This window comes from Platalea leucorodia (assembly GCF_965183815.1).
Source record: "Platalea leucorodia genome assembly, chromosome: 20".
In the NCBI taxonomy this organism is placed as follows: Eukaryota; Metazoa; Chordata; class Aves; order Pelecaniformes; family Threskiornithidae; genus Platalea; species Platalea leucorodia.
In genome coordinates, this window is record NC_138842.1 from 8,915,886 (window position 1) to 8,929,057 (window position 13,172).

The 13,172-nt window shown below is 58.5% G+C and overlaps 1 protein-coding gene across 3 annotated transcripts in view; it reads left to right on the top strand.

Moving 5' to 3' along the window:
• The window catches only part of BCL9L (BCL9 like), a gene marked incomplete at its 3' end in the record, with an annotated part of 65,893 nt that extends 58,122 nt beyond the window's left edge, over positions 1–7,771 (top strand). For all 3 annotated transcript variants that reach the window (XM_082330762.1, XM_082330763.1, XM_082330761.1), the window contains exons 4-8: positions 683–893; positions 1,667–1,751; positions 2,176–4,567; positions 5,065–5,325; positions 6,612–7,771. In XM_082330762.1, coding sequence (XP_082186888.1) covers positions 683–893; positions 1,667–1,751; positions 2,176–4,567; positions 5,065–5,325; positions 6,612–7,771 — 4,109 coding nt within the window. The remainder of the gene's footprint in view (positions 1–682; positions 894–1,666; positions 1,752–2,175; positions 4,568–5,064; positions 5,326–6,611) is intronic.
• Between the last annotated feature and the right edge of the window lie 5,401 nt (positions 7,772–13,172).

The following is a 13,172-nucleotide window of genomic DNA, read 5'->3' on the forward strand; positions in this document are numbered from 1 at the left end:
AGCCTGCTCCGACATCTTTGAGCTGGTCAAGGTCCAGGGGCAAGGGCTGGCAGCGAGGCAGCGCATCTGTCCTCACACCGGATTTCCAATGCTGTCTCTTCTCTTTAAATGCTGCTGTGCCAGGGCCGAGCTGCTGGAAGTGGCGTACAGTAGGTCTGCGGGGAGGTTGGTGGTGAGAGGCTGGCGGGAGGAGAACAGGCGAGCCTGCCTTGGCGGGGTGTAGCGTGTGTGTGTGTGTGAGAGGGGCTAGGCAAGAGGAAGGTGCTGCGTGCTCCTGGTAATTGCGATGCTTATTAATATTAATTGGGAATATTATCTAATAGCAGCTGACGATTAGCGGTCACCACGCCGGTGGACAGCATCCCCTCTCCCCCCGCTGCCGGGGCGTCCGTCCCGCCGCCGCGGGCCGGGAGAGGAGGAGAGCCCCGGGCCGGGGGAGCGGGAGCGGCGGCCCCTCGGCCCCGGGGCCGGCCGGGCGGGTGCTGCCACCTGCCGGTGGCCCGGCCGGGCAGCGGCCCTTCCTCGGCCCGGCGCCCGAGCACGGCCGTGCCGCCCCGCGGGGCTCTGCCCCGGCCCCGGCTGCCTCCCTCCCGCCTGTTCCGTCCCGCGGTGCGGGCAGCAGAGGCCGCCCGGGCTGCCCTGCTGCACCGGCCCTAGCAGCTCGAATCCTGTGCTCCCGCAGATTGTAATGTAGCAGATCCTGCGATGTCCACAGCCTCGCAGCTTGGCCCAGGGTCCAACCCGCTGCCGAACCTGAACGAGACCGGTTCTTCCAGCGTGCCTCATGGTGCTGCCCCCGGCTTACGGTCAGACGCTGCAGGAGGCGGAGGCGGTGGAACAGGAAAGCAGCCTTCACAGTTCGTTTACGTCTTTACAACGCACCTTGCTAACACGTAAGCACTAAACCCTGTCCGTCCTCTGCTGGCGCAGGGCTGGCCTGTCACACCTGCCTGCCGCATGCTGCACTTGAGTACAAGAGAGCTGGACAGACCCACGTCGCTTTGGTTGCGCAGAGCGGGTCCCCCCTGAGGTTCAGGAAGTTTGCTGGCAGCTACTGCTGGTGGGCAAACTTTGTCTTAAATGCACGCTTCCTCCCAGCGATGCCCAGCACTGCGTTCTGCGACACGGGCCATCGAGTGCGTCTAGTCAGCACCCAACGCAAAGATTCACCCAAAGCAGTATGGGCCGCTGGTCTGATTCGGAGGTAGCAGAGGGGCTGGGTGTCACGGGGGGAGTGCTGTGTAACACTTGGTGTTCTCCACTCGATTCCTCCCCTCTGTCCCGCATTGTGTCAGCCGCGGAGTCTTAGCAAGGCCCTTTTATCTTAGAGCTCTGCTGTACCACAGGTTCAGTGTGGTAGATCCCAGAACATCTTGGCGACAGCCACCTTAGGGCAGCAGGCAGCAGCAGGCACAAGGCAGAGCCGAGTGCCCGTCACAGGACGCGGGAAGAGGGAAATTCCAGGGCAAGCGATCGCCAGTTGGAGACCCTCACTGGGGCCTGTGCAGGACAGGTGGGGGGACGCTGAGACTATCCCCCCTTCTCAGTGACCTCCAGAGAATTCCCTCTTCCCGCAGGACTGAAGAGCGGAGGTGGCACCTGGAGCCTGGGGTGGGTGGGATGGGGCACAATGCCTGATCTCGAGCGGTTTGTGCTCTCTCCCCAGAGCTGCAGAAGCTGTCCTGCAGGGCCGAGCTGACTCCATTCTGGCCTACCATCAGCAGAACGTCCCACGGGCAAAGCTAGACCAGGTATACCAGCCATTAACCAAATGCTCCTGTCGGCACATGCTGCTGACTGCTGACCGTTCCCTTCTGACGTGGCCGTTCTCCCCCAGCTCTTGGCTCAGCTGCGGAGGGAAGGGGTTGTCAGAATGCCCTTCCCATGGGGTGGGAAGCTGCTTTGCTGTGGAACCTCTTCGGAGTGAGTCCTGGCTGCTGTCAGCTGTGAAAAGTTTGGGGTGGGGCACGGTACGTGGCCCCGCTGCCACATGGGCAGGATACCTGATTGTATGTTTCCAGGGCATGTAATAGGGCCTGCTTCTTCCCCACAAGGAAGGAAGGCAAACTGCAGTGGGCATGTTTTTGGGGGACAGAGAGGTCTCCTGCAGAGTGCGGGGAGGAATACCTACCCGGGGTTTTTCCTGCTCGCATTTATTTCCCTTTTCTCTGCCAGGCGCCAGCTCCTAAAGTGCTGGGGGTTGCTGAGCCGCTTCCGATTAACCCTCCTGCTGCCAACACTCCACAGTCCCAGCCACCGGCACCTCAAGCCAGTCAGCCACAGCCGCAGCCTCCCCCGACGCAGCCTCCGCCTCCACCTCAGACCATCAGTCAAGCACCTTTGCCTGCCCCCAGCAGCCTGCCCCAGGAAGGGACAAGTGAAGATGTCCGGAGAGATCTGACTCCCAACTCTTTGGGGAACAACAGTGGCAGCAACCAGCCTGGAAGTAACCACTCAAATACGCCCACTGCATCTGCCAGCACCATGCAGCCTGGGCAAGTGGACTCCTCCGCCACATCCAGCTCCAGCCTCCTTGGGGAGGGCCCAGGCCCAGGGATGCCAGGGAATGGGCAGGCAGGCCTGGGCCCCAGGAACCCCATGAACTCGGAAGGGCTGTCGAAGGAGCAGCTGGAGCACCGAGAGCGCTCGCTGCAGACCCTGCGGGACATTGAGCGTCTGTTGCTGCGCAGCGGGGAGGCTGAGCCCTTCATGAAGTCCAGCCAAAACACAGGTGAGGGTGGGACTGCCCCTCAACCCCAGGCTGCCCCTGCCCAGCCCCCTGCGCCCCCCGCCAGCATGAAGAAATACGAAGAGCCTCTGCAGTCCATGATCTCCCAGACCCAGAGCCTTGGTGGGCCAAGTCTGGAACACGAGGTGCCCCACCACCCAGGCGCTGACATGGGGCAGCAGATGAACATGATGATGCAGCGGCTGAACCAGGACAGCCTGACACCAGAGCAAGTGGCCTGGAGGAAGCTGCAGGAAGAGTACTATGAGGAAAAGCGACGGAAAGAGGAGCAGATCAGCATCCATGGCCGGCCCATGCAGGAGATCATGATCCCGCAGTCGATGGGGAGCATGATGATGCGTGGGCCCCCGCCACCCTACCACAGCAAGCCTGGAGAGCAGTGGCCACCGGGGATGGGCAGCCAGCTGCGGGGACCCATAGATGTGCAGGACCCTATGCAGCTGCGGGGAGGCCCACCCTTCCCAGGGCCACGGTTCCCTGGGAATCAAATGCAGAGAGTCTCTGGCTTTGGAGGGATGCAGAACATGCCCTTGGATGCTCTTGGGCCCATGAATGCCATGCAGAGGCCAGTCAGGCCCAGCATGGGATGGAGCGATGATATGCCTCCTATGGGAGGCCCCGGGAACTTTCCGCAAGGCACCCTGCCCTACCCGTCAGGGCAAGGGGACCCCGAAAGGTTCATGAATCCCCGTGCCAGGGAGGACATCCTGCGGCATCAGCTGATGGAGAAACGCCCAGTGGCAATGCAGAGGCCCATGGGGATGTCCGGCAACTCCATGAGCCAGGGCATGGAAATGGAGAGGATGATACAGGCTCACAGGCAGATGGATCCATCCATGTTTGCTGGGCAGATAACGGGGGACAGCCTGAGCAGTGCCCCGATGGGAATGGATTTTGCAGGCACTCGGGGGATGTTGAGCCCCACTATGAGTCAGTCGGGCCTTCGGGACATGGACGCGCCCATGGGCCCTGGCAACCTCAACATGAACATGAATGTCAACATGAACATGAACATGAACCTCAATGTCCAGATGACCCCTCAGCAGCAGATGATGATGTCGCAGAAGATGAGGGGCCCCGATATGATGGCCCACCAGGGCATGAGCCCTGAGGAGCTGGCCAGGGCGAGGGCTCAGAACGGCAATGGCAGTGCAATGCTGGGGGGACCCCAGAAAATGATGATTCCCTCCCAGTTCCCCAACCAAGGACAGCAAGGCTTCTCAAGCGGGCAAGGGCCTTTCCCCAACATGCCCCAGGAGATGGGCAGCGGCTCGGACATGTTCAGCCCCGAGCAGGGCACCATGCCCGTTGGGAGCATTGGCAGCACCACCAGGCTCAGCCACATCCCTCTGCCTCCGGCCTCCAATCCCACTCCCACGCAAGGGGGCAACCTGGCCAACATGCACCCAGCACCTTCCCGGGGGCTGGGCCGCCGGCCCTCTGACCTCACCATCAACATCAGCCAGATGAACTCCCCCAGCATGGGTCACCTCAAGTCTCCCACCCTCAGCCAGGTGCACTCGCCACTGGTCACCTCCCCCTCTGCCAACCTCAAGTCCCCACAGACGCCCTCGCAGATGGTCAGCATGCCACCTTCAAACCAGTCTGGACCCCTCAAGTCCCCCCAGGTCATGAGCTCCTCGCTTAATGTCCGGTCCCCGACTGGCTCACCAAGCCGCCTGAAGTCCCCTTCTATGGCTGTTCCTTCCCCTGGTTGGGTGCCGTCTCCCAAAGCCACCATGCCCAGCCCAGGAGTCAACCAGAGCAAGCAGACTCTCAGCATGAACTCGTCTACTTCCATGGGAGGACTGGATCAGGGTATGCTGGGTATCTTGTGTGCGAGTGCGTGCTTGGTTTTGGTGAGCCTGTGGACAGCGTTTCTCTCCAGCCTGCGTGCTCCCGCAGGAGCGGGGAGACACTCGTGCCTGTGGGTGCCCTCGCGTCTCGTGGGGCAAGTCTTTTTTTCCCGGGAGTCCAAACAGGGCCTTTTCAGGTAGATGGGAAGGCGAACAGAGCAGATTTTACTTCAACCCCGGCTCGTGCCCTGTGATGCAGGCAGCAAAAGATGCGTCTGTGCTAGACAGTCAGGGGCAGTTTGAAGTGGAAGTCCATCACTGTTCTGGAGCAGGGTCTCCGCATGAGCCTCCTCAGAGTCCAGAGGGTGCTGGGCTGTGCCAGCTCTGCGTTTTGCGGCTTCCTCTGGTCGCTGCCGTCGGAAGGAGGGGACGGGGTTGCTGTCTGATGGGTGTCTGCTGTCTGATGGGTACTGCCACAGTGCACGGGCAGTACTAAGCTGGTCTCTCTCTTGCTTGCAGGTTCTCTCCCTTCTGGGCCTCGGAGCAGCTCTTCTGCACCAGCCAGTAACACCTCTAGCACCATGAATCCCAACATGCCTTTTACTTCCTCTCCAGATCCATCCCCCTCCCAGAACCCCCTCTCGCTGATGATGTCCCAGATGTCCAAGTATGCCATGCCTAGCTCCACACCGCTTTATCACAATGCCATCAAAACCATCGCTGCCTCTGATGACGAGCTGCTGCCGGACAGGCCTATGCTTCCGCCTGGAAGCATGTCAGGTACATACCTCTGGGGCTGGGCTTGCGAGGGGACAGACTGGCTGCCAGCAGGCCTGAGAGGGCATTAGAAGCTGTGTTCTGCCACCGGCTGCCATGTCAAATAGCTTAAATTTGCCCTCGTTCATAATAGTTTGCTTGCTTCTCCACCCTGTGCCCAGGCTGTCCATCAGCATTTGGCTTCTCGGGTGTGCTGTCTGGAAGGACGTGAGCCCGTCTGGCAATTGAGGCACCCTTCTTCCACGAGCTCTGGAAGTTTTCGGAACTACCTTTACCCTGTGCGGATGTGTTGACCCTGGATTTCCATGGCTCCTGGAGTTGTCTCGGGCCCAGGAGTTGCAGGCAGAGGCCTGCTGCTTGGAGCTCTTATGTTTTCGTGCAGCGGGACAGGGATGCTCTGAAGAGGGTATGGGAGTCTGGTGTTTTGAGTGGAGCCCAGGCACCTGCACAGTGCAAGGCTGTGTCGTAGCACAGTTGATTTCAGTAGGCGACAGCCAGATACGCTCCGCTAGCTGGTGGTGCTGGTGAGGACAGCTAGGCAAATGAGTGTTTTTCGTCACTTGGTGACCAACCCAAAGGGGAATTCCAGCATGCTGTACCACTCGATTTAGGGGTTTAAAGCTGTCTGATGAGTATTTTTGGCAGTTTTCAAAATGAAAAATCAACTTTTTGACTCTTTCACTGCTGAGTAGTCACTTAGGTTGACCACAGGCAGGCAAATGCATTGGCTCCCTCCTAACCCAAACCCCTCCGCAGGCACTGATCGCTCTGCTGTACCGATGAGCACAGTCCTCCCTCCCTCCCGGACAGCACCTGTGTTGGGCTGCCAACTCTTCTGCTTTTTTTTCTCCTTGCCACCCGAGGCCGTGTGGTCACAGGAGCTTGCCGGGTGGCTAACCCTGCAGGCAGGCGGTGGTGAGGGGTTGCTCCCCGGTGCCTTCCAGGCAGCTGAGAGCCCTGCTGAGATCACAGTGTACGGCTGTCCCGACTCACAGAGCCAGCCGGGACTCTCAAATCAGTGGGCTGTAAGGGACTACAGATCCAGTGTGGGACTGGATGAAGCTAGAATAGCTCTCTGCTGCTCGTGGGCTTGGGGAGCTGGAGTCTGAGACACTTTTTCCTGACGCCGGTGCTTTGCAAGCCCATCTTGCGGCTGCTTACTGAGCATCATGCTCTGTGCTCAAAGCTTTCTGAGCAGGAGTGCTTGGCAGGCTTCCAGGGTGTGGATTTTGCAGCCCTGAGAGGTCAGTGGGCAGCGTTAACTCTTCTCTCTTTTTCCTCTCCTTTAGGCGTGACGGGGAACCAGCCGAATCAACTGCACTTGAACTCCGTGGGGCCTGGATCCTCTCAGAGCCCTATGGGAATGAACCTGCCTGGTCAGCAACCCCTCTCCCACGAACCGCCCCCCACCTCCATGATGTCCTCCCCAAACCCTCTGGGCTCCAACATTCCTATGCACCCGAGTGCGCCAGGGGCGGGCGTGCCCCCCCAGAACCCCATGATGCTGCCCCCAGGGCCCCAAGACTCGTTGAACCAGCAGTGCGGCCCTGTGCCCAACAGTTCGCAGATGATTCCTTCCAACCAGCTCGTGTTCCCCCGCATGCAGCAGCCCCACAACGCCATGCCGTCTCCTGCTGGAGGCATCCCCATGGCCCCCGGCGGGGGAGGTGGCCCTGGCATGCAGCAGCATTACCCGCCGGGGATGCCCTTGCCGCCTGAGGACCTTCCCTCCCAGCAGCCCAGCCAGATGCCCCCTCAGCAGCACATGATGGGCAAGAACATCCCTCCTCGGATCGGTGAGCCCTACCCGCCTGTGCTTCCTGGGGTGGCGTCGGTGCTGAACGACCCTGAGCTCAGCGAGGTCATCCGCCCCACGCCCACGGGTATCCCTGAGTTTGACCTGTCGAGGATCATCCCGTCAGAGAAGCCAAGCAGCACCTTGCAGTATTTCCCCAAGAGTGACAGCCAAGCACCCAAATCGCAGCCTTCCAACCTCCACCTCATGAACCTGCAGAACATGATGGCTGACCAGCCCCCGGTGCGGCCAGGTATGAATGCCCCCAGCCTCCCCGGGCAGCAGGGCGTGCAGAGGGGACTCGGCATGCCCATGTGCCATCCCGGACAAGTGCCCATGCTGGGCAGGACAGGCATACCGCCCCAGCAAGGCATGATGGGCAACAGCATGCATCAGGGCATGATGTCTCCGCAGCAGAGCCTGATGGCCCAGCAGAATTTCATGCTGATGCAGGCGAAGCAGAGGAGCATGTCTGTGTCAGGGGAGATGTATGCTCAGACAGGACACATGATGTCACCTCAGGGCTCTCTCATGGGGCCCCCGCCTCAGCAGAACCTCATGGTCACGCACCAGATGAGGCAGAGGAGTGTCTCCCTGGACAGCCAGATGAGTTACATCCCCGGGCCTGGGAACATGGCGAACCTGCCTTTCTAACCCTGGCCAGCGCTCAGGGGTGGGGAGGGGACGGGGCTGCCTGTACAAACCTTTTTCAGCCTTTCTTCGGGGGAGGGTTGGGGGCCAACGCCGGTGGAGGACACCACGGGGGATGCTTTTCATATTGGATTCGCCTCTACACAGAAAACCAGATGTGCAGTAAACTTGATGTGAATTGGGTTTCTTTTTCTTTTCTTTTTTGGGGAAGGGGAGGGTGGACGGGCTGGGAGTGGGGCTGTTACTTTGAACCCTGCGTGATGACCAGGGACATCCAGACCCTGTGGCAGTTTGTAAAGTTTTCATTTATGGTTTTCCTCCGTCAAGTGTTTTTCTTTTCCCTTTTTTCTCTCTCTCTTCCCCCCCCCCGCCCCGCCCCCCCTTTTTTTTTCTTTTTAAGCAACCAAAATGTGCAAGAGGGTTTTTGGAACTAGCTGTAAATAGGTCGCTGGGAAAGGCAAAACTTGTGCTGGTTTTTAATTGTTCTGTATTTCTGTGTTTTGATAGAAGCCTCAAAACATGTTTTAAAAAAACAGAAACAAAAAAAACATGCTAAAGGCAACAGTGTACAAGGATTGAAAATTCTCCTTGGGGGAGGCAGGAGGATCCCCCAGGGTGCACAGGGCATTGAGAGATCCCATTGTAGAGTGACTCTGTGTCAAACCTGTGTTGTTCACGCGTCTGAACGGTTTGCATGTGTGGGGTGTATAGTTTCACGCAGATCTTAGGCCCCTGTGGAGGCTGTGCTGAGTACACAAACACAACCAAGGACCAAGGACCGTCCGTCGGGGAGGTCAGAGCTGTGGCCCCAGTGAAACGTTGCCAGAGCAGTGCTCGTCCATCGGGGCAGAGGCCGCAGCTTCATGGAAGACATCTGTCGCTGCTCTGTCGCAAAGCTGCCATGGCTGGGACGGGGAGGATGCCAGCCCTTCGGCTGGAGAAGTGGCGAGGATCTGGGCTTCGCAGATGACAATGTGCTGGACCCAAAGGTCTCGACTGGCCATGTCACCGCTAGTCCCTTCTTTTCCCTTCACGCCGTGTCCCCTGTGGGCAGGGTGGTGCGGTGCGTAGGGATAGATGGGCTCTGAGATGAGTGAGGCAATGCGTTCCTGTGCTTCCGGGAGAGGCTAGCTGGGAACCTTGCTCTTTCGCAGCCTTCCTACACCAGTCCTTTACCCGTCCGTCGCCCTCCGCGACTGTGCCGCGCCCCGTCTACCTCTGCCGTTGAACGCGCTCTCCCAGGTCTTCCTCGTGCTTGTCGGTCCTCCTGCTCCGGAGTTTCACAGGCAGTCTTCTCTCCATCTCACCCTGAGCTACCGGCAGCAGCCCTGCCCTACTGCACAATAGAGGTCCAGCCGTTGAAGACGACCTGTCCCTGCGTGCGATACTCCATCTCAGGGTAAGAGTTGTCTCGTTCGGTGTCAGTGGCGCAGCTGTCCTGTGCTTCGGACAGAAGAGGCCGAGGTTGCGTCGCAGCCGCTCATTCCTAGGCTGGCGGAAGCGTGCCGTTTGAACAACTCCGGCATTTCTGGATGCGCTCCACCCTCCCCATTCTCCACTCTGTAAGGTCTTCCTGCACGCGGCACCGATGGTGTCTCCTGTGTTTGTCCACAGAGGGGACTGTGGGGTGACGTGCTTGCACTTCTGCACATACCGCAGTGTCTCTGGACCTCCTCGGGGACCGCATTCCAGCATGGTGTACCCTATGGGTATCCAACGGTGAACTCGGAGCACGTGATTGCCGGAGGAACACCAGTTGGAGGATTCTCTCTGCGCAGCCAGACTTAGCATACTACCTCTCTTGTAACAGAGCTCACCGTTCCTTACTTGCTACTGCAGGGAGGAGAGGGCTTTTGGAAAGGGAGATTGTCAAGTAGCGAGCGAACAGCAACGCTTTTTATCATGTTGCAAGCTGTTCGGAAAGGCTGGCGGGTGCTGAAACGTCAGCCCAGCGGCTGTCGTCTTGATCCGATCTGTGAGAAGATGGAGCCACAAAGTCCAGTTAGGAATACCTGGAAGCCTTGGGGCGTTTTGTAGTGAGCAGTACTGGGTGGGAAGCATGGGTCTGGATTCGAGGAAGGATTTCGCTCTGGTCTCGTGCTTTGTGTGGTTTTGTTGTGCACGATGTGAGCGAGCAGTGTTTTTGAAGATGGCAAAATGGGGACGATCCCAGGAAGTGCTTGTCCCTGCCTTGGCAGTTGGAGCAGAGGAATAATCTTCAGCCCAGGCAAACGCAGCGTGCTTTGGACCTGGCGTGTTAGCTGGTTGGATTCTCCATCCTTTCAGAGTGTGTGTTTCATGTGGGAGGATGTGGCTCAAACAGATGTAGCTCTTTCTAAGCTTGACTTGCCTGAAAGGCTGCAGCTTCTCTTGGCTGCACTTCAGGGTGTTGGCTGCTGGTAGTTTTTCATAAACATCCAAATACCAATGCCAGCCCCAAACCTTGCTCATCACCCACCAGCTAGTCTCGGTTAATTTGAAGCCATAATATTTTCTATACAGAAGTTTTTTTGTTTGTCTGTAGACAGCTGTTGTTTTAGCCCGGTTGAGATCTCCATGTGTCCATACCTTCCCTGTTGTCCCTTTTGCCCAGCCCAACTGAGAAGTTGCCTGGGGCTTGTGGTCCTCGCTCTGTCGGCAGCGCATCGTCCCTATGTCAGCCAGAGCCTGCTCGCAGGGACAGGGCAGCGCAATGCTATTTCTGCCGGGCGGCAGGAAGAAGACCTGTCCTTCGGTGACAAATGAGTAAGTAAAGCCTTTTGACTCAGCAGCCCTGGATACAAAAGGGAAATCCTGACGCTAGGTCAGAGCTGGGGACTTTGGAGCAGCAGTCGGCACTCTTCCGCAAAATCCCACCGCCCTGGAGCCAGCCCCGTCCCTACCACCGTAATGGCTGAGCAACGGGGAGAAGTGCTGCCTAACACCCCACTGCCCCGGGCGCCGCGCCCAGCCGTGTCCGTGAACAGCAATATGGCAGGAGCTTCTCTGGAAGCTCAATAACAGCCAGTCCTTGTTAGACCTGGGCAGGGTTTGCCATCGGCCAGTTGCCCACTGCCGTGAGCTGTGTCTAGTCTCGTGTCTTGTAGTTTATTGCTCGGCTTCTCAGCTTGAGTTCTGTGTACTGACTCCACCTAATCACAGTAAAAGGTTTGCCCATGTTTTAGCCATGACTTCGCCATGTTTTTCCAGCTCCAAAAAAGCGAACGCTGGGAAACCGCATCTTTCAGTACATCAGATAATCACACGCCCGGAATTAGCTTTCACATTGAGGTAATGGTGACTGACCTGTTCTCTGTCATCCCATGGAGAAACTTCCCCAGTCATTTTGTACCATTATATAAATATATATATAAATATAAATATATAAATACAATATGTGAAGACATCTTATTGGTTTTTATTTGAAACAATTTTTAGGCTTGTTTTTGGGTATCTGTGCTGCCTGTAATGTATTGACCTGTTTTATAGGTGCCTTTTTATTAAAAAGACAAATTTCAAAACCTGACCCTGTGCCTGTCTTCAGTGGGCTGCGGGGTTTTCTGCTGGGCTGCAAGCAGGTGTGCTCAGCCCAGCCTCCGGGAGCTCAGCCAGCATCACCTGCGGCCGGCTGGGGCTGATCAGAGGCGCTCAGCTGGCCCCACTATAAATACCTTACGTCAGGTGGGGGCTCTGGTAGAGAGGAGAGGAGCTCTTCAGGGTTGCACGAGTCATCTGTGCCTAAGGTACGCTGAGGCTTGGCTGCAGTTGCAGTTCTCTTCCTGTGAAATGGGGGCAGCCCCCTCTGGGAGCGGGGTCAGCTGTTCAGCGCCTGCCGCGCTCTGTGCAGGGTGGGCGACTTGGCCCTCCTCGGACACTTGCGTGCTGGCTCCCCGACATTGAACGAGCCACGCAGCTCGCAGTGGTTCGTTACCGTAGGATGGATTTTGCTGCCCAAGTCCAGGCTGTGCTGGCTGTTCTTTCCCACCCTCTGCCATGCCAGCCCATCCTCTAGCTCCCGCAGTTTGAAATGGACCATCTTTTCTAGCCGCTTGCAAGCAAGTAACTGTCACGAGGCTAACAGCCTCGTTTTCCCCTCCTGCCTGCTGCCAGTCCCTGCCTCTGTGGCGGTTCCTGAGCACATCTGCTCCCAGCCACTCGTGCCTGGCAGGAGAGCTGCAGGTGCCCAGGCAGGGGTAGGTGAGGGAGAGGGGCCCGCCAGCTGAGCTGCGAGTGCGGCTTCCAGTGCTGCAGGTCCCAGTCCCATCTCCTGCGACTTCGAGGCGGTTGCTGTGTGCCCCTGTCCAAAGAGAAGCTGCTGCCCTTCGTGAGATGGCTGTGAGCTCCTTGAGGGAGCTGGGACACCTGCCCTTGGCGTAGACCTGCATGCGCCCCTGCCCCAAGGCAGTGGAAGCTGGGCTGGGACTGGGGAGCTGCCTTCGCAGGACATGGGACAGGACAGTCCTCCCAGGTAGGTGGAGGGGCATGTGTGGGGCTGGGGGGGGGGCACCAGGCAGGGCCACCTTGGACACCTCAAGTCCTTGGCAGGACTGCAGAGTGGAGAGGTGGCCTACAGCAGGGACTTGCTGCTCAAGCTGTCCACTGGTGCCTGGAGCCCCACGGTTCCCCCTTGTTCTGTGCATCTCGTGGCCTGGCAAAGCTCGTGTGTGCCATAGCTGCTGCATGCTCGTGGGGAGCCGGGGCAAATGCGGAGCACGCTGTGACGGCAGCAGGGCGAGAGGCCGGTTCTGGGGGCTCAGAGAGAGAAAGGGATCGTGCTGCCGTCTGTGCACAGAGCTGGGGCGGCGCACGTGGCATGCTGCCCAAGGCCCAAGCTCACAGGTCTTGGTGGCTGTGGTGTCATATGTCCAGAGCCACCTGTGCTCAAAATAAGGACGACACGGCAGGCAGCAGTACAGATGCTGAAGTGCTTGAGCATCTGCTTGGTTTTGGGAGATCGGGGTGAGGAAGCAGGTCGTCTTTTTGATAAGGAAAATGAAACTGTGCGTGAGTCACAGCGGGGAGGGGGGTGCTAAAGCTGCTAGGAGGGGTGCGAGGGCGTGGGGAGAGCCCCTTCTCTGCAGCGCTCCCAGGCACACGCTCATTCATGCATTCTCTGACTGCTGCTCGTTGGTGCACGCTCCGCTGCCTGCCACGGCCCTGTGATTGCTGCGCGTGTGTAGCAGGATGCTCTGCTGAAACACCCCAGCTCTGTCTCCTGGGAGACTTGGTCACCCCGTAGGACATGCAGAGCAGCGTGCTGTTGTGGGGTTCTTTGTGTCCCCTTCTTTGGGGTTGCCTTCAGTAGAGACTAGGGCTTTCTCTGAGTTGTCTGCTCCAGCCCTTTTTGCAGAGCAGAGCCCGGGGCCGGGGTCGCACGAGTATGCGCTGTGGATGGTAGTGACGTGGCCTTGCCTGGGCGCCACCT